This window comes from Chaetodon auriga, chromosome 4 (assembly GCF_051107435.1).
Source record: "Chaetodon auriga isolate fChaAug3 chromosome 4, fChaAug3.hap1, whole genome shotgun sequence".
NCBI lineage: Eukaryota > Metazoa > Chordata > Actinopteri > Chaetodontiformes > Chaetodontidae > Chaetodon > Chaetodon auriga.
The window spans coordinates 1,191,554-1,209,158 of NC_135077.1; the positions used below are offsets into that span (position 1 = coordinate 1,191,554).

The following is a 17,605-nucleotide window of genomic DNA, read 5'->3' on the forward strand; positions in this document are numbered from 1 at the left end:
GGAAACAGAGAAGTTTCAGAACGGCTTTATTACTGCAAATATCCAAATCCATGCATAGACTGTGCAGGCGTCACAAGTCGAGCCCATTTCAAAGGTTATACTGGTTTAAGTGGCTGATAATTCAACACAATACTGTTTGTAATCCTGAGGTCAAACATGTCACTTTGAAGCTCTGTGGTCCGTCTGGTCTAAGACCTCTTGAAGATCCTCTTTGCGTCCACGCCTTCGTAGTTGTAGCTCTGTTGGCGAAAGACGGCGTCAGATAGTTATTCTATGAACATCAAAGTTATGCCACCACATTTACAATTTGTCCTTTGGCAGATGCTTTAATCCAAAGTGAGGTGAGATTTTCCGTTATTATACGTTAAGAATATTCTTCAAATCTCAAGAACACAGACGTTTTACACCAGAGAGACTGTACAAGACACAACGATCATCTGATGGTATCGTCCGATCTCAATGACAAACAATGACTTCACTTCTGATATCAAAGGTCTCGGGTATCAACAATGGTCAGATTCAGGTCAAAGGTATCGCTGCAGAGGCCTTATCAAGCCCACCGATCGACGCTGTGTTTCTGCAAAGCAACTACATCTAATTATATATCGCATATCACAGAAGCAGCTGAGAACAAGTTGTTTCTCAGCTAAATCTGGTCTGACGACCTCCACCGTACCTGTACGAGCTCATCTCCCTGGATGATTCTGGTGGTTGTCAGGTTCTTTCCGTTGTCCTTCCTGGTGAAGACGCCCTTCATCATGTCCCCCTCCAGCTCCCATGCACCCTGCACAGTGAAACATCAAGCTGACTTAGTGCAGCAAAGAGAGCTCGATCCCTCCATGTGGACCGTTTTCTTAGATAACCAATGAATTCTTTCAGCTCAAAGGTTCAAAGTCTAAAGTGGCTGAAAGCATTGCTGCACAGGTCAGTTTGTGAGTCATCGGAGGGTGCGACAGTAGGAAAGTGACCCTCTGCTTACCGACACTTCTGTTCCATCTGCAAGGCTGTAGTCAAATTTGAGCCCCAGGGTGAAGTCTACTTCCAGGGTGCGGAAGTTGCTGCTCTCCTTCACATGGAACTTGTCTCCAGTCTGTTCGATGGTTATCTTGAGGTTGTCGTGAGTGGCCAGCTTCCGCTTCACCACGTTAATTCCTACCAACAGACACACGTGGAACATGTTGAACAATCAGAGGAAGTTTGTCAGGACTTAATGACTTTTCATGCTCGGGTGGCTCCGTTGTTTGTGCGCTCGCTGAGGGTGAGTAGATGCAAAAGCCAAAGCACAAACACGTCCTGCAGGTCATGACGTGTTTCAGGAAAGACCTTCGCTCCAGTATTTGGTTCAGTCTCCTATTTAAGTTTAAAGACTTGTACCTTTAATTATTACTTATATTATTAAATCATAACTTAAGTTATGATTGCACACTGATAAAACGGCTCATATTTAATCAAATTAAACATCTGCATGACTACCAGTTTGCTAAATACCTGATTTATTGACTTATTCTGACTTAGAAACAACCATCTTCATTAAATGTGACACTCTGACTTGCTGCACTTCGTCTGGTCTTCTTCATATCACTGTCGTCTCATTGCAGAGAGCAGGCATCATAATGACAAACACTTTGCACTAATGCATCAAATTCCACATAATTCAGAAAATGCTTCACAGCCTGCAGCCTTTCGTCAGATGTTTGCCATCACTCACCCATCTGTTCCATGAATTTCTCATAGTTTTCACTGCGATCGACTTTCCAGGTGCCGTTGAAGGTCATGGTGGCTGTGAGGGTGAGCTGGACGACTCTGAAACGAGGAGTGTCCCACTCAAAGTCTGCCGCTCCTTTTAAGCCACACTCGCTCTCTTATCTCGCCATCTATCTGAACGCTGATGTGGCCGTTTAAAGCTCACACTTTCCCCACAGCCGATTGGGCAATGCTGGACGGAGCTGTGGCACACGATAAAGCAGCTTTATGACACTGCCCACTATAATGTTTGGGTGTCAGAATGCTTGATGTCCTGTTTACAATGGGCGTCGGTCATAACCACACAGGTGTTTAACCACATCAGTGGCCCTCAGCTGCAGGAAGCAGTGAGCATGCAGCACCTCATACAACAAGAAGCTAAATTAAATATTTTCTTCAGGTTAAACTGAAAGACGGTCGTGTTTTTAATGTGATTCAAGCTGGGACAGTAAATAAATAATTCAATAAAATACACAGACCTGCTGAAGCAGACGTCACGACTGCGGCTCTACTTCAAATGTGTGTGTCTCTAATGTCATCTACTGCAGATTTTACTGTACTGGGTGTAATTAGATGTAATCGCTTTGCAGAAACACAGCGTCGATCGGTGGGCTTGATAAGGCCTCTGCAGCGATACCTTTGACCTGAATCTGACCATTGTTGATAACCGAGACCTTTGATATCAGAAGTGAAGTCATTGTTTGTCATTGAGATCGGATGATACCATCAGATGATCGTTGTGTCTTTTATAGTCTCTCTGGTGTAAAACGTCTGTGTTTTTGAGTTTTGAAGAATATTCTTAACGTATAATAACGGAAACACTTACTGTGAGCAGAGTTTGAAACTTTTCATCATCTGACGGTGGAAACTTTCTCTGAGCTCACTGAAAAGTCCATTTTAAGTCCTTTTAATCTAATAATCTGTTCTTAATCTGTGTTTAAGGTTGATTTGGGACAACAGAGTGATGTAGAGACAGTTTACTGACTATAAACTGTCAGAAATGTCAATGTAGTGTTTCTCCTGAACAGGCACAAAGAAAAAGTACTTCCTCAATATTTCTGCCAAAGTCTCACAAAGGGGTGAAAACATGCACGACATGTCAGCGCTCCTTCTTATCACTTTCATCTCATTTAGCTTTTCCTGACCTTTACCCCACCCTCAGTGAATCTGCTTCTTATCACAAAAAGACAATTCTACGACGCCTGCAGCGATGACACCGACAGGTGAGCTCCAGGTGGACTTCATTAAACCCTGCTGAAGCTAATCTTTAACGCAATTATGTCTGACAGTGTTATCTCCGTGTTGCAGTGACAGCTGTAACAGAACATGCAAATTCAATAAGGTGGTGTTTGAAAGGAGGGCCGGCGTGTCAATACAGCGACTCTCAGTCAGCGCTGTGTGTCCACAAAGACCACCACACTGTGTGAATCCAACGTTTTACAAAGCGTGAAGGTTTCTTTGCAGCACAGATGCATGCGTGAGGGATGTTGGGCTAAAGGAAGGAGAGCAGCAGACTCAGATCAGTCTCAGTATTAATGAGTGAACACAGAAGGAGACACAGACCAGCCTCTGGATTTGTTTAGAAATGACTCTGAACACATAAATGTTTTTCACTGTGCACAAAACAGATATCATTGTGTATAAACGTAAAACAAATCCACATACGGAGGCATCTGACTGGCTACAGATAATTCTGTTAAAAGGAAGGTGTTTGTGAATCAGCCACGTCTGTGCTGCAGCTTCAACAGCCTTCAGTTGACTTTTATTTTTATTTTGTACCTTTTTTAAATGTCTGTGTTGTTCTGCTTGTTGCGTTAACTCTTTTTATTCTGCTGCTGTCACGAATGATTTCCCTGGCGTGTGATAAAAGTCTTATCTTTGTCAGTTTTATTACAACTACACATTTTCTTCCAAAAATAAATACTTCCATCAGAAACACATTTGTGAACCTTAAACTTTTCTCGGAGGATTTGTTTTACACTCATTTACAGGGACCACCGTCATTACCATCACTGAGGGGCTCCTGAAGGAGGCCCTGAGCCGCTGAGACGCTCTGATCACACTCATTTGTTTTACGATGTTCAATATTTTGTTGCTTGTTTTGAAGGACTGATTTTAAGATGTTATTGAGTACCTGCCGACTATACCTGAGAGTGAAATACACCTTCCTGAAAAAACAGCATAGTTCTCAACAAAACTGGAAAATAAAAGTTAATCATAAATCATAATCAGAAATTTTGCGAGCAGGCTGAGAAACACTAGCTTCCACCAGGAATCACAGGTGGAACCAATGACACTAATCATGGTTCATTTCCTTTTAAAGCCCAGCAGATCACCGGCACGTGAGCACGCAGCAGGAGTCTGTAATGTACCTAAACGGGCCGCAGCCATCAATAACCCTGCTGGCTAACTTGTTGGCAAACCGTCAAACTTCCGGCCGACACGTCCGGCAGACATGGAGCCACCTGAAGTCTGCGTCAGACCACCTGATCAAGGTGAGTCCATTTAAAGTGTCTTTAACTTCTGCTTGTCTCATTAGTTTGTTCTCCGGCCACTTGCTGACTTCACTCTGGGTCATTTGGTGCTAAGCAGCTAGTTAGCCTCAGTTTCTGCCTCTCATGTATTTCTTATCCACGTAGCCGGCCGCCATCTTTGTTTTGATTCGGAAACAGAGGTGCAACTTGAGAAAATGGTTAAAAGTCATTTTTTAATCATACAGCAGACGGAACATTTGCACACATGGATAGAAGAGTCTGAAATAATTTTAAATGACCAGCAGGGTCAATGAACTTTGAGAGAAACTGATATTTATGAAGCTAAGCGGGAGGTACAACCAGCGGCTAGCTGCTAGCTAGTTATGCTACTCGGCCTCTCGTGCGTTAAACGCCAGTTCAGCCTCTGGCGCTGTTACTCACCCTTTCCCGCACGTGCGCTACCTGCTTCCTGTCCAAATTCCGGTCGGCTGTTGTCTGTTTGGAGCCATAACATCCTCCTTCAGAAGCGGAGAGTCCGCTGTAGACTTAGTCTGTCTGTAAAATCATAACTGAGCAGAAAGAGGATAAAAAAGGTGAAATAAATGACATTTAAAAAAAGGTAAGTGTGTTAGTTTTATGAGGTTCAGTGCAGGAGAAAGAGGCTCAGACTGACTGACTGACTCATTATGATGAGATTATGGGGACAGCAGACAAAAGACATGAGACGTTTGAGGCCTGGACTGTCATCCTCTGACTGACCACCAGAGGGGGCTCTTCACTAAAGAATGTCCAGTGTGATCACAGAGACACTGAAGGCCTGATGTCCAACATGAAGACGGGCATTGTCTGGTCATCACTGAGGTCTTTATACTTCTTCTGTACAAAAGAAATATGAAGCAGCATTCCTGAAACTGTTTTATTAGGTACAGAAACACTGTTGAAATGAGACAATCGTGTCTTTGAAGCAGAGACGCTTCGTTTGTTCCTCACACAGGACGCTGCATGTAGGACAGGACGTGAGGAAAACTGGACAAACATTTCATAATAATCTGTGAAAGGAATCAAACACATACAGCACGCAGCTCAACTCAGAGGTTTTATCCATAATTAAGTTTATTTTTTGTTTTTTCTCAACGTATATTTTGTTTTCTAAAGGTCATAATTACATTTTGAAAAAGGAATAAATATCAAGTATTGTTAACAATAAATATGTACCGATAGATCATTAAGAATATCTCAGTGTGTGTATCATACTAAAAAAGTGAATGTGTGATCAGTAGAGTTGAAATAAATGTTAGTGCTCATGTAAAACCATCTGTTTTAATAATTTAGCAGATAAACGATGATGCAGCTTTACTAATGACTCGTATCAGGTGTGACTCTAAAAATGACTGAACCTGAATTATATGTATGAATCTAAAGAAGCTGGTGAACACAGAGATAGAAATCTATATAAATACAGCTATAATCTATAAATCCATATTTGTTTGACCAGGCTGACGCCAGTGTCACACATCCAGTGTCGAAATGAACAAACGTCACGTCTAATGAGCAAAAAACGTTCGTTCAAGCAGAAATGTGCTGATCTCAAAGCTGTGCTCTCATTTTTGACTTCATGGGTCACATGTTTCATTTTAAATCAAATTTTTTCACTATCACCCTAAAAATGAAAATAACAAAGGTTAAAATACATTTTATTCCTGTGAAGGAGGTGAAACAAGCTATTTGGGCCGATGAAGACTTTAAATTCTCAAAACAAAAAGGAAACAAAGTGACAAAATCAGCAGATTATCAGATGTTTTATCAAAACCTTTCGGTGGATTTATGTACAACGACGACGACGACAGCGTGAGAATATTCTGTCCAGAACTGTATCAAACGTGAACGCACCATAAACTGCTTCACTAACCTCGATTACTCATGAAATACTTCAATACTTTGTTGTGTCTACGCTAAAAAAATAGAGTGAGGTCACGACAGAGACGAGCAGGAGGAGCGACGCTCGCGACCCAAACGCTGATCTGAGCGGTCGGTCGCTGACGTCTCCGCGTGTTGGACGGTTAAGCTTTAGCCGCGGTGGACTCTGCGTCCGTCGGCTTCCTGGACAGGAACCACACCTTCATCGGCTCCTTCTTTCCCTTCATGGTGACGGGGCCCCGATACTCCAGATTAAACTGAGGGTCCGCGTTCTCGGCAGACTGCAGACACCTGGAACACAACGCCATCGCACATCAAACATCCACAGACGGAAACGCTGCTCTGAGCTTTCAATCCCACAAACTCTGACGTCTCCGCCGTCTAACAGGTGACAGTGAGAGGAGGAGGGGCTTCTGCTTACCTGTACGTATACTCTGAGACGTTTATTCTCCCCTTTTCACCCGTAGTCTCTGTTCGACTCGTGAGGTTGACCGTGTTTCCAAAAAGACAGTATCTGGGCATCCTCTGACCGATCACCCCGGTCACCACTTCTCCAGTGTGGATCCCGATCGTGATCTGGAAGGAGAGTGAACGAGTGAACGAACGGGCCGAAGATTTCCCCGTTTCATGTCCAACACGAGTAAATATTTATTGACATTCACAGCTCTAATGAGGAGATCTGCAGTGAAGTCGTTAGATCGACCTGAGCAGCTGTTAACAGACGGTCCAGCTGATGCTCTGTCAGTCTGCTGGCAGCCTCAGCAGAAGGAGCATCGCTCCGTGGGCGGAAATGAGCTGAACTCTGCCAGAAAGCAAAATTAGATATTTTTTTTTTAGATTTGCAATAAAGCAGCGACTGCAGAGCGGCTCAGTCAACCTGCAGACTGATACTTCAGCTGAACTCGTGGGCACTTCGCTGCTTGTTGTCTTCAGAGCTCGAAGACGCTCAGAGCGTCGGAGACAAATGAGAATCTATTTTTAGACGCGGGATCGTGAGACGATGGGAGTCTGTTTCTGCGACTGAACCGGACTCTTCTTCTGCTGCCATGTCCCAAAATAAACAGCCTTTTGTTAAGCAGACGGCGTTTTTCCAAAGTTCAGTCTCCGCGGTCATCGATACAATAACATCTCCAGCAGTCGCTTAAACAAAAGTCTGCTGTTTTTCATCCAACTTTTCACCGCTCGTGACCTCAGCCTGCAAATATGACGCACAAATTACTCTGAAATCAATCAGCCAATTAATCCCTGAGCGCCAACACTGCTCCACTCAGTGAGCAGGATTCAGGTCTGACGCTTCTACTTATGTGATAACAGCTTCTGAATAATCTGCCAGAATAACAGACGCTCTGCTAAAAAAACCTCCAAAATAATTAAATATATGAAGGAAAATAGAAACACTGCTAGCTGGCATTCACACACACACACACACACACACACACACACAAACCATCTGCCTAATTAAAAATGTCACTGAGATTTTTGTGCTCACTTTAAGACTTTTTAGTTGTAGAATTATTAAACTGAGAAATCTTTAATACTTCAGCATTAAAAAGCTTTTTTTAAGTTAATGTTTTATTCATTTTCTGTCACTTTGCCAAATTCCGGGAGCGCTGCAGAGGTAAACTCTGGGCGGAGGCGGCTGCAGACAACCGTGTGCGACCTCCACGATGAGCTCCTCCCTATCCTCGCCACGTCCGACCAATCAAAGCACACGTGCAGCAACGCCGCTAGCTCCAAGATATAGACCCACTGATTTAACACCTACACCTCTAACGCCTCGATGTGCAAAGCGTTTTCCATGCAGCTGCACACCAACAAAGAAGAGCTCACCCTGCTGTCGATGTGTGAAGTTTTGACTTTGATCGTACAGAAATTGATCGAAGCGTGAAACACTTGACAAGCGTCAGAATCTCATCACACCTGCACGGGCTCGTCGTCCACTTTGACCTGTCCGGCGATCTCCAGCATGTCCAGAGCGAGGTGGCAGATGGACTTGGCGTGGTGCGTGCACGGCTCCGGCAGGCCGCTCACCGTCATGTACTTATCGCCCACCGTTTCCACCTGCGTGAAGACAAACGTTCTGTCATTCTTCAGGTGAATTATACCGCGACCTGTTTCCCTTTATTTACGTCTGCACTCTGCAGGGCTCGTGTGTGGTTTTTTTTGAATGCACAGCCAGAAATAAACTGAAACACCCTGAAATAAACACTTAAACACTTACATCAGCTCTGAGGCATCCGGGGCCCCTCTGAGCCCGGCTAAAGCCCCAGGACCACCTAGCCATTCAAACCCGTAGAGTAAATATTACTTCTTTTGGTGACCCAGTGCCTGAAGCCGATCCCCGGGAAGTGCCGAGGTCTGTTTGACTTCTTAAAGTGCATTCTTGTCTGAAAGCCGGAGTTAAATCAGCCGCACGAGGCCCATAAAGTGCTGCACGGTTTACAAGTCAGTGCTGCTCTTCTTATGGTGAAAAACTCAAGTCAACTGATATAAATACTCCCTCGCTGACGTGTATGAGTATGATTGTGTAACATTATTCACCACAGGTGCACCACGGCTGTTAAAACCAGTTCAGTTCTTGGTTTTAGGTTGTCGACTTCATGGCTCTGCTGCACTAATCCTTCTGTTTCATTCTTTAACTGAGATAAATGTACACAAACACATGAAACGCTGTCGTTCTTGCTTCTGACCTTATATACATAAGGGTTGTTCCGGGAGTCCGTCAGGATGTCAAAGCGCGTGTAAACATCATTGAGCAGGTTGACGATCTTGATGGCGCCCTCGGCCGAGGCGTGCTTGCTGCAGAAGGCGTTGAATCCCACGATGCCGCTGAAGAGGATGGTCACGTTGTCGTAGCGTTTGGCGGGGACCGGCCGCTTGTGCCGCAGCTCGTTGGCGACGGATGGCGGCAGAACGGAGTAGAGCAACCTAGAAGGAAGAGGAGACGAGGAGTCTGAGCCGAAGCGTCTTTCCGGCAGCAGACGACCGGCCGTCCTTTGAGCAGCACTTTATCTGCTCGCCCACCATCTTTTGGTTGTTTTGCCATGCGAGCTGATGGGAGGGTGGTGTTTCTATGGTAACCAGTTAGATCATGGCTGCCTGTTCAAAGCAAAATACTTCCCATGATGCATCACAATTTCAGGACACATGATATATACAGAGAGGAGTGTTTATGTGACCTCTTTAGCATGCAGCACTCCAGAGCCTGGACGGCAGTGACCTGTGTTTCCATGAGCAGAAACAGTCGTGAAGCTGCTCGAGCGTGCAGCAGCGGCTCTCTTAAATATTTAGAGAGGAGCCGTGAATTCAATCAATGCTGCGAGCCCGAGGCACTCTGAGACCAGAGGATGGCGAGAATAATAATACAGAGATCCAGCGGCGGAGTGAGAGTCTTAATAAAGGCCACGCTCCACCTCCGAGCTCCCCTCCAGCTGTCACCTACTGCGGGGCCAAATTACTATGACAGGCCCTATTCTGAAGGCAGACTCAGGACTAACTGTCTTCATCGTAACAGGGACCGAAGAGGAGCCCAGGGCCAACCATCAGCTCGGCTTTAACAATAGATTGTGACCCTCGGTGGTCTGGCCGTAGTGCAGCCTCACAGACCTCCTCCTCAGTGTTTCCTGTCTCAGCTCTGTCCTTAAAAGGGAAAGTCTGAAGAGACTCTTATCTCACTGAAAGATGGACGAATGAACACTCTTAGGATGAAACAGGAACGTCAGCAGTGATGTGATGCACAGCCTACAGCCGCTGGTGACACGTCATTTTGACTGAAGTACACAATATTTCTCAATAGTGTGTCAAAGCTAACTTGTGGCTTTGACATTTCTCTCATTTCTGTCTTTGCTTTGCTTTACTTGGTCAAAGTAGGCAGTTTAACCTCATCAGACCTCTGAAAATATTCAAATGAAACCATTTTAGGAGGTAAAAATCACTGTTAGTTGGAACTGCTCACACTGAAATATCACAAGCCAAAAAGCTGCAAAGCGCTGGCTCAGAGGCTCACTGAATAAACCCTGCACGCTCATCACAGAAATGCTGCAGCTGGAGTTGAGTTTAAGTGTAAAAGTGTGTTTGTTATTCTTACTTTGCTCAGGTTGCATCAAATAAACATCTACCGTTTCCTAAAAACTGCTGTGGACGGATCAGCAGCTTCAGTTTGGTGGACGTTACATGATGAACATCTTCACCTCAGGCAGCTCTTTGCTTTGGCACTTTATTTCCTCTACATGAACGAGTCCAGACCAGCAGACAGACAGAGAGACAGAGAGACAGAGAGACAGACAGACAGACAGAGAGACAGACAGACAGACACAGACAGAGAGACAGACAGACACAGACAGTCAGACAGACAGACAGACGCTGAGGAGCAACGCTGTACTCAACCAAAGGCTCTTTCCTCTCTCTCCTTTCTCTCTCTCTCTACCTTCTGAATACTTCGGCAGCGTTTCGTTGTTGCTCATTTTTTTGTTTATTTGTCGTCTCTCTGACCCAAACAGCTGATCTGTGGTCAGCGTAGGAATACATAAGGTCTGCTGCAGAGGAAACGTAGTGCCGAAGCAAAGCTGCCAGAGTGGAGGTGAAGCTCTGAACATGTTCTAAATATAGCGTCCACTTAGTGATGTTGATGTTTTAAGGTGGAGAAACACATTTAGCTGCTGACCTCGTCCACCGCAGGACGTTTCTGTGTTTTCTGTGTGTGTTCTCCTGTCGGTGACACACAAGCACCTCATACAAACCCACATTAAAGAAGCCCAGACTGAAGCTACACCTGATTTCTAAATCCAGACCAACTGTCCAACCTGTCTGTCTTCTTCTTCTCGTCCTCCAGGGCCCGCAGTGTGTGCTGCAGACGATCCGTCAAGATTTCCAGCTCCTGAGTCAGTTTGTACTCCTCACGAAACTGCTCGCCCAGCAGCACCAGGTCACGCGTGGCGTCGTGCAGCGGGATGTCGCTCAGGTACAGTCCCCTTCGCGTGAGGTCGTCCAGGTTCATGACGCTGGAGAAACAGAGGACAAAACGGGAGACACTCACTGGTGATTTGTGTAGTTTTAGTCTGATTTGTGTCTGCGGGTACAAGAAAAAGACGTTTTCTCTGTCTCATATCAGGAATCAGCCTAAATTAAAGAGGACATGGAGGACAGCGATGAGGTCACCGCTGTCCTTTCAGGGCTGCTGTCTTTAGGTAAATGTCCCTCCTGAGCTCAGACGCTGAGCTGCACTTGTGTTGGTGAACGAGGGTTTCAGTTATTTCCTGCCAGGCAGCCTACAGTGAGAGCACTGATCTCGTCCTCCGCCGAGTGTCTCATCTGCGAGGACGAGGTCTCTTGAACCCTGCTCCCCTGCGTCCGATGTCTCACGCTGGTTATTAAAGGGCTGCAGAGGCTAATGGAGGTCACAGCAGAAGAAGCAGGGCAACAATTACAGCTCAGGTTTCTCTGCTTCGCTTCTATTTTCTCCGAACATGAAACGAAACATTTCTATTCCTGGAAGCAGAAAAGCAGCTGATTATGTGATTATTTGATCATGCAAGTGCATGAAATACACACTTATTGTTCTCATGAACTGCAGTTACAACATGAACATGAACAGAATATTTTAAATACTCAAATATATGCTGTTAAAGGTGGAGGCTGGTTTTCGTATCAACAAAGCCCTTTAAAAATGGTTGTGGACTGTGGATCATAGACCGTCAAAGGGCTTTTAAAGGGAACTACTTTCAGACATAAACATCAGTTTTCTTGGAGTTAAAAACAGCTCGATGAGGCACAACTTTCCACTGTGACGTCTCTAATCCGATCAACATGGAAACTGTCCTACGGTAAATACTCACTATCACATATTAATCCTCATCTGAAAATAGTTCCCCACACGTGCACCGTCTGACACCTTGAAACGTTGACTTAGCTCTGTGCCTGAAGTCGGCGTGTCTCCACTGAGCGGGTACAGAGTGTGTGCTTTGGTGCCTCCTGTGTCTTTACCTGGGTGAGCAAAGGAAAAGGATGTTCTCCGCCTCGGGCAAGTAAATCATCTGTCCTTTCAGCCTGAGACAGCTGATCTCCACCCCCGTCAGCTCGTCCTCGTTCTCCACGGTCTCCACATTCAGCAGGCCCTCCTGTCAGGATTACATCACTCCCATGAATATTTCATGACATGTTCCAGTTCAGCTCACACTTTATTTTTAAATCTGCATGTTTTCGGTCGCGTTGCTTTTATCACCCGGGCCTGAATTCAGGATCGGCCTCTTCGCAGCCAGAATAATCTACTTTAGTGCACGTTGGAGGAACTGCAGCTGTTCACCACCTCAGCATGTCCTGTCTCATGAGTCCACACAGTCCAGATGTTCTGCTGAGACTCAGCGTTTCCCTCCTGAGCTCCAAACAGCTTCGTCTGTCTAGTTCGTCCTTTTTACGTCGAGCAAAAGTCTCTTTTTCAGGACGTTTACACTCTTTGCTCTTTGCATAAACGGCAGTATTAAAAGCTGCAGATCAGTTTAATCGATCCATTTAATTGATTAATCGTGCTCTGTGATCTCTGCATGTCAGCCGTTTCGTCCTCGTTAAGTGTTGAAATGAAACCCACGCAGTCAAAACGTTATGCAGCTGCTAAAAATGTCAGTGAGCTCATGAATATTAATGCCTACGACTATAAAAACCAGTCAGTGCGTCTTTGATCATTGGGTGTGTTTGAGAGTTTCTTTGCCTCCTGGAACAAACGCTGCGTCACACGCTGCGTCTACCTTGCTTCGCAGGACGAAGACGGTGTTGATGTGGGAGAGGATGCCGTGAAAGCTGAAGTCGATGTGAGGCCGGACCAGAGAGAAGACCGAGGGGAGGATGCACGTACCGGGCTGGAGCTGGGGATGAAATGAGATGAGCGCACCTCCGTCACATCAAATTACAAAACACACAACACACAACATGCCGACAGTCTGAGCTGCTCGTAAACAGACGTCTGCACCTGAGGCAGGACGCGATAGATGGCGTTCCCGCACTGCGTGAGCATCAGGTGTTTGTCGAACATGAGGTGGAACGGGAAGGCCTTGCAGAACGTGTACGGACTGATGCGGGTCTCCTGCGTGCCGTTCTCCTCGAAGCCGTCCAGGTCCTCGTAGAACGCCTCCTCCTCCGAGTCCTTCTCCTCGATCAGGAACTTGATGTGGTCGCACTCCTCGTTCTTCGGTTGGATCATCTGCATCAGATCAGGTTAAACGATTGACTCAACATGGATGTTACTGATGCAGGACTGACATCATTTAGAAGAAATGTAGTTGAACTTGGACAGATTGTGGCATTTGGTTAAAGTCATAAAATGTTTTAATTGAATATTTCACCCACACAATCAGTCGTTAATATGGTCCAATTAACAGCACCGCTGACCTCAGGTCTGTTATTCTAGACTGAAGACGTTACTCAGTGGGTCTACGGGCTTAAGGTACGCTGACGTCAAGCTGCCGTCTCTGCACCCTGTTGCCACAGCAACAGTGGCTAATATTTCCAGAAATTGGGTGTCACATTTGGAGCGTCTGCCATTTTCTGTTTTTTCATTACACACAACTGCTGAAAAATAGGATCCTGTCTGCACGATGAGATTAGGTTGGAGAGGAAGCATCGCTCGCTCGCGAAGCTCTCAGGAGGACGACCAGCAGGTCCTGCTGCAGATTATGGGATGGGCTGCACATGAACACACAAATAAAAGCGCAGAAGACGGTTTATGATTTCGTACGACTTCAGACAAAACCTGATTAGCTCGGCCGAGTAAACGAGCCTCCGCAGTCGATTTAAGTCCAGCCTCAGTTTGACAGAGTCAAACTAAAACAGACTCCGAGCTGGAGCTCTAAAAATATCCTGTGACTCACAGACGGCAGGCTGAGCTGCTGCTCTGCTCGCGCTTTATTTTGGAACTTCCTGTTGTTTAATCTTCATGTTAGAACCTCACTTATGCTCTCAGACACATTTTGACTCGAAACATTAAATAAATCTGAGAGGAGCAGGAAAAGCTAAGGGGGGGGGGGGGCGAAGCGGCGAGGCAGACCTTCATCTCGATCTCTGTGCCGTGGATCTGCTGGGCGACCGTTTTAATGATGCCGATCACGATGTCCTGCAGGCCTTCTCTCTCCGAGTAGTAGTGAAGAATCAGATTGTTCCCCTTCTCGGCGTCGGTGCAGCGGAACGAGGGCGCCCTCATCCCGGGATAGATGGTCCCCAGGTGGTCGTGCAGGGCGTCCAGATTCTGAAAATGTAGATTAAAGATGGAATCAGCACAGGTTAAACCTGCCTGAGGAATGATGATGATGATGGCCTTAAAGGAGGAGAGCGCTTACCTGCAGGAACTCTCGAACATTCGATCCTAACACTCGCAGTATGGTGTCGTATCCCGACTCCTGGCAAAACTCAAAAAACATTTTCCCAAAAAGCTGCAAGATGTCTCCAGCGTCGATCTCTGAAACACAGGAAGGAGCTCATCAGCACCTCAGCTTGTCATACAAAAACATGAGGCCACAAAGCTCCATTTTTGAACCACACACCACGTGTAGCATCGTTTTTATTCCAATGATTAAAAGACAAAACACGGCGTCACTTACTGAGAACTTTACTTGCAGCAGCGACCAGATCGTATGTTTTGGCATCTTCGTATATGATTCTAACCAGGAACTGACCCTCGATGTCGAGCTGAGCCTCCCTCCTGAACACAAAGACAAGCCATCGCTCATGAGCTGCAACAGTCACAGACTTGGTTTTCCTGGAACTGCTTTTCTGTCGTAGCTTAAATCACTGAAGGACTTCTGTTTACAGGAAAAACCAGCGTCGGGTCCACCGCGGCCAGCCGGCGACCAGCGGCTTCACTTACACTACAGTCAACTTAAAATCAGGTTTTTTTTAAGTTGAACAGATCATCATCAGGTTTAGATCGAGCTCAGAGGGGCTTTGCTATTTATTCATTTAACAATCCACTTTACACACAAGAGTCAGAAAACTAATGAGGCCCTGATTACGACGACGGTTTAACTAAGAAAACAGAAATGATTTACAGGCCTGAGCAGCGACCATGTTTTATCAGAGCAGCTGGAAAAACACACGGCGCCTCGAAATTACAAGTTCATTTTTAAACGATTCGGCTCGTCAACGTCCGCACGCAGATCGGACGACGGACGGAGCGACGGACGACGAGAGAGGCTGCAGAACGAGCGCTCTGACGCTCGGCAGCTGCCGGCTCTCTGCTTCCAGGCGGGTCGAGCCGCGGCCAGCTGAGACTAAATAAACCCAGGCCGAGCCAAAGGCTTCGGCGTGCTGGAGAAATGACATGTCCACGTTACAGTGAGGACCGAGGCCGGTCCTGCTGCGCCGCCGTCTCCCTGTGATACAAAAACCACATCAGTTCACAGGACGCAGATAAAAAAACGGCCTGAGTGGAGGTAAATGAGTCAATCTGGTGATGTCCTATAATCTGAAGGAGGGGCCGGGGCCACCACCGAGGACCCCGAGGTCATGTCCTCCTCATGTCCTCCGTCCAACAAATTAATCCTGGTTTTCCCGAAGGACTTGAGTCCCTGCAGAGTCCACGTCCAGTGAAAACCATGTGAATGTGGTTTTCAGCTCAGATGAAGGATTAAGTGTCACTCATGGGCTCACGAAGTTCACATTTTTCCAAAATGAATAAATTCATCTGAAAGACTCAGTTTAACGTGGACTCACAGCTGAAACGGGCTGAAGTGAAAGTTACTCAAAGTCACGACAAGGAAACCGTCACACATTCATTTTTTTAAGGAAAAATAAAAAAAAAACAACTACAGTATTTCTAATAAAACCTTCCTAAACCTAAACCTTCGCCACAGCCCTGTTTTGAGGTACTTGTACTTCAAGTGCTTCTATTGTACTTTGTCCTGTCACACTGCAGCTGGAAAAAATGCAGATTTTAACATTTTACCTCACGACATTTATTTGACTTTACAGACGAGTTCAAATAACGAACAAAACGCCATTTTAGGAAATATGATGGTTTGATTTGGAGAGAAACGTCCCAGAGTTCCACCTTCATCAGGTCAAACATGGACGCGTTACTCAGACATTAGTACTGATGATAATATACTACAACACCTTTGCATAATGAGTACTTTGGATACTTCTACGAGCACTTTGAGTGTACTTCTACTTAAAGGAACTGAATACTTGTTTTAACGATGCAGCTTCATCAGCAGCATCAAACAAATGTCTGTTATTGGAGTCTGACTGAAAGTGACGATGATGATGGTTTGAAGTTAATCTGAGATTCAGAGGATGAAGGTGAGTCGGTGCAGGTAGAGGACGTGTCTGTCCCTGCTGGATGGACAGTCCAGAGGTCTGCTGGACACAGTGTCCCCTCTGCTTAACACGTGATCCACACACTCACTTGATGTCTTCCCAAACTTCCGGGCCGTAATTCCTCAAAACGAGCAGCTCCAAGGCGTGATTCACGAAGCCGTACTGTGATGGAAAAACACGGACAGCGTCAACAGTCACGTCACGGACACAGACGAACACACCTGGAGGACAGCGTTACGTGTTTTTACAGGACACATTAAAGCGTGAAACACTGCACTTCCTGTTCACCTGTTCATACCGTTAGCTTCATGCAAACACACTCTTGTATAACGGCGACACGGCGGTCTAACATGTCAAACCAAACACGTCATGTCGCGCGACAAACAGCCTGTTTTACCTGCTTTAAAACACACAGAAACCCCTCGTGAACTCACCATGATGACAGCTGCTGCGTTTATCCTGGTTTTTAAGCAAAACGCGTTAAATCTGAGACGACATTCATCGTTTGGTACAGATGCTGACTGGCTCCGCGTCCATCCCCCTTTTTTTCCTCAGCTGGTAACTGACAGCGACTCTGACCAATAGCAGAACAGGACGCGTTTACGTAAAACAGCTTTGACCAATGGGAAGGCAGCTGCGTTGTTCAACGATGCTGTGAGCTTGAGATCAGCGCAGGCAGCTGAGCGGGTTGAAGCTCATATTCACAATTAATATGATCATATATGTATAATATACATATAATATCATAGAAATATATGAATATAAATGTCCACCAAGATAAGAAATGTTCACAAGCTGAAGAAAAGCAGCGTTGGTTCTAAAATGACATTTTTATGGCAAACAAACCTTAAAATATGTTTTATCATTTGTACTTTAGAAAAGAGATGCCACAGTGTGAAAGTGTCTTTATAAGAGTCCTGCTTTCAGAATTTTATGAAATTAAAACACAGAAGTATCAGAAAAATGTGCTTTAAATATCAAAAATAGATTATTAAATTGCATGATGACTCCTTTCAGAGGAGAACATTAATATATGCAGGCCTGATTTATTACTGCATTACTATTATTGATGCTTTAACATTTAAAGAGCATTTTAATGTTGTTATTGTCAACAACTTTATGGGCTTTATGGGTTCTTTAATGGCTGAGAGTCAATCAGAGTATATTTA

General features: G+C 45.4%; 2 protein-coding genes across 3 annotated transcripts; both read right to left on the minus strand.

Annotated features, from left to right (window-relative positions):
• Positions 1 to 9: 9 nt before the first annotated feature.
• On the minus strand, positions 10 to 4,982 carry fabp2 (fatty acid binding protein 2, intestinal). Of its 2 annotated transcripts, none has more exons than XM_076728996.1 (4): positions 4,659 to 4,982; positions 980 to 1,152; positions 677 to 784; positions 10 to 239 (listed from the first exon to the last, which is right to left on the minus strand). In XM_076728996.1, exons 1-4 carry the CDS (start codon positions 4,729 to 4,731, stop codon positions 189 to 191), a joined length of 405 nt encoding a protein of 134 aa, XP_076585111.1. In that variant the 5' UTR covers positions 4,732 to 4,982; the 3' UTR covers positions 10 to 188. The 2 variants fall into 2 exon arrangements, with proteins under 2 accessions (XP_076585111.1, XP_076585112.1); XM_076728997.1 differs by lacking the exon at positions 4,659 to 4,982 and adding an exon at positions 1,709 to 4,626.
• Positions 4,983 to 5,119: 137 nt separating this feature from the next.
• gucy1b1 (guanylate cyclase 1 soluble subunit beta 1) lies at positions 5,120 to 17,053 on the minus strand. Its single transcript, XM_076728993.1, has 13 exons — positions 16,871 to 17,053; positions 16,525 to 16,598; positions 14,720 to 14,820; positions 14,459 to 14,577; positions 14,170 to 14,367; positions 13,096 to 13,326; positions 12,875 to 12,991; positions 12,117 to 12,250; positions 10,937 to 11,134; positions 8,825 to 9,062; positions 8,055 to 8,195; positions 6,556 to 6,710; positions 5,120 to 6,425 (listed from the first exon to the last, which is right to left on the minus strand). The coding sequence occupies exons 1-13, from the start codon at positions 16,871 to 16,873 to the stop codon at positions 6,278 to 6,280; spliced, it is 1,857 nt and encodes a 618-aa protein (XP_076585108.1). The 5' UTR covers positions 16,874 to 17,053; the 3' UTR covers positions 5,120 to 6,277.
• Between the last annotated feature and the right edge of the window lie 552 nt (positions 17,054 to 17,605).

What these genes read in the sequence shown, in the direction of transcription:
- fabp2 (XM_076728996.1), bottom strand. Translation starts at nt 4,731, where the DNA reads ATGTTATGGCTCCAAACAGACAACAGCCGACCGGAATTTGGACAGGAA. An exon ending in CAGATGGAACAGAAGTGTCG is followed by an intron (nt 785 to 979) that starts GTAAGCAGAGGG and finishes TTCACTGTGCAG; the next exon opens with GGTGCATGGGAGCTGGAGGG. An exon ending in AGGGAGATGAGCTCGTACAG is followed by an intron (nt 240 to 676) that starts GTACGGTGGAGG and finishes TTTCGCCAACAG; the next exon opens with AGCTACAACTACGAAGGCGT.
- gucy1b1 (XM_076728993.1), bottom strand. An exon ending in GAAGTTTGGGAAGACATCAA is followed by an intron (nt 14,821 to 16,524) that starts GTGAGTGTGTGG and finishes CTTTGTGTTCAG; the next exon opens with GAGGGAGGCTCAGCTCGACA. An exon ending in TGCTGCAAGTAAAGTTCTCA is followed by an intron (nt 14,578 to 14,719) that starts GTAAGTGACGCC and finishes CCTGTGTTTCAG; the next exon opens with AGATCGACGCTGGAGACATC.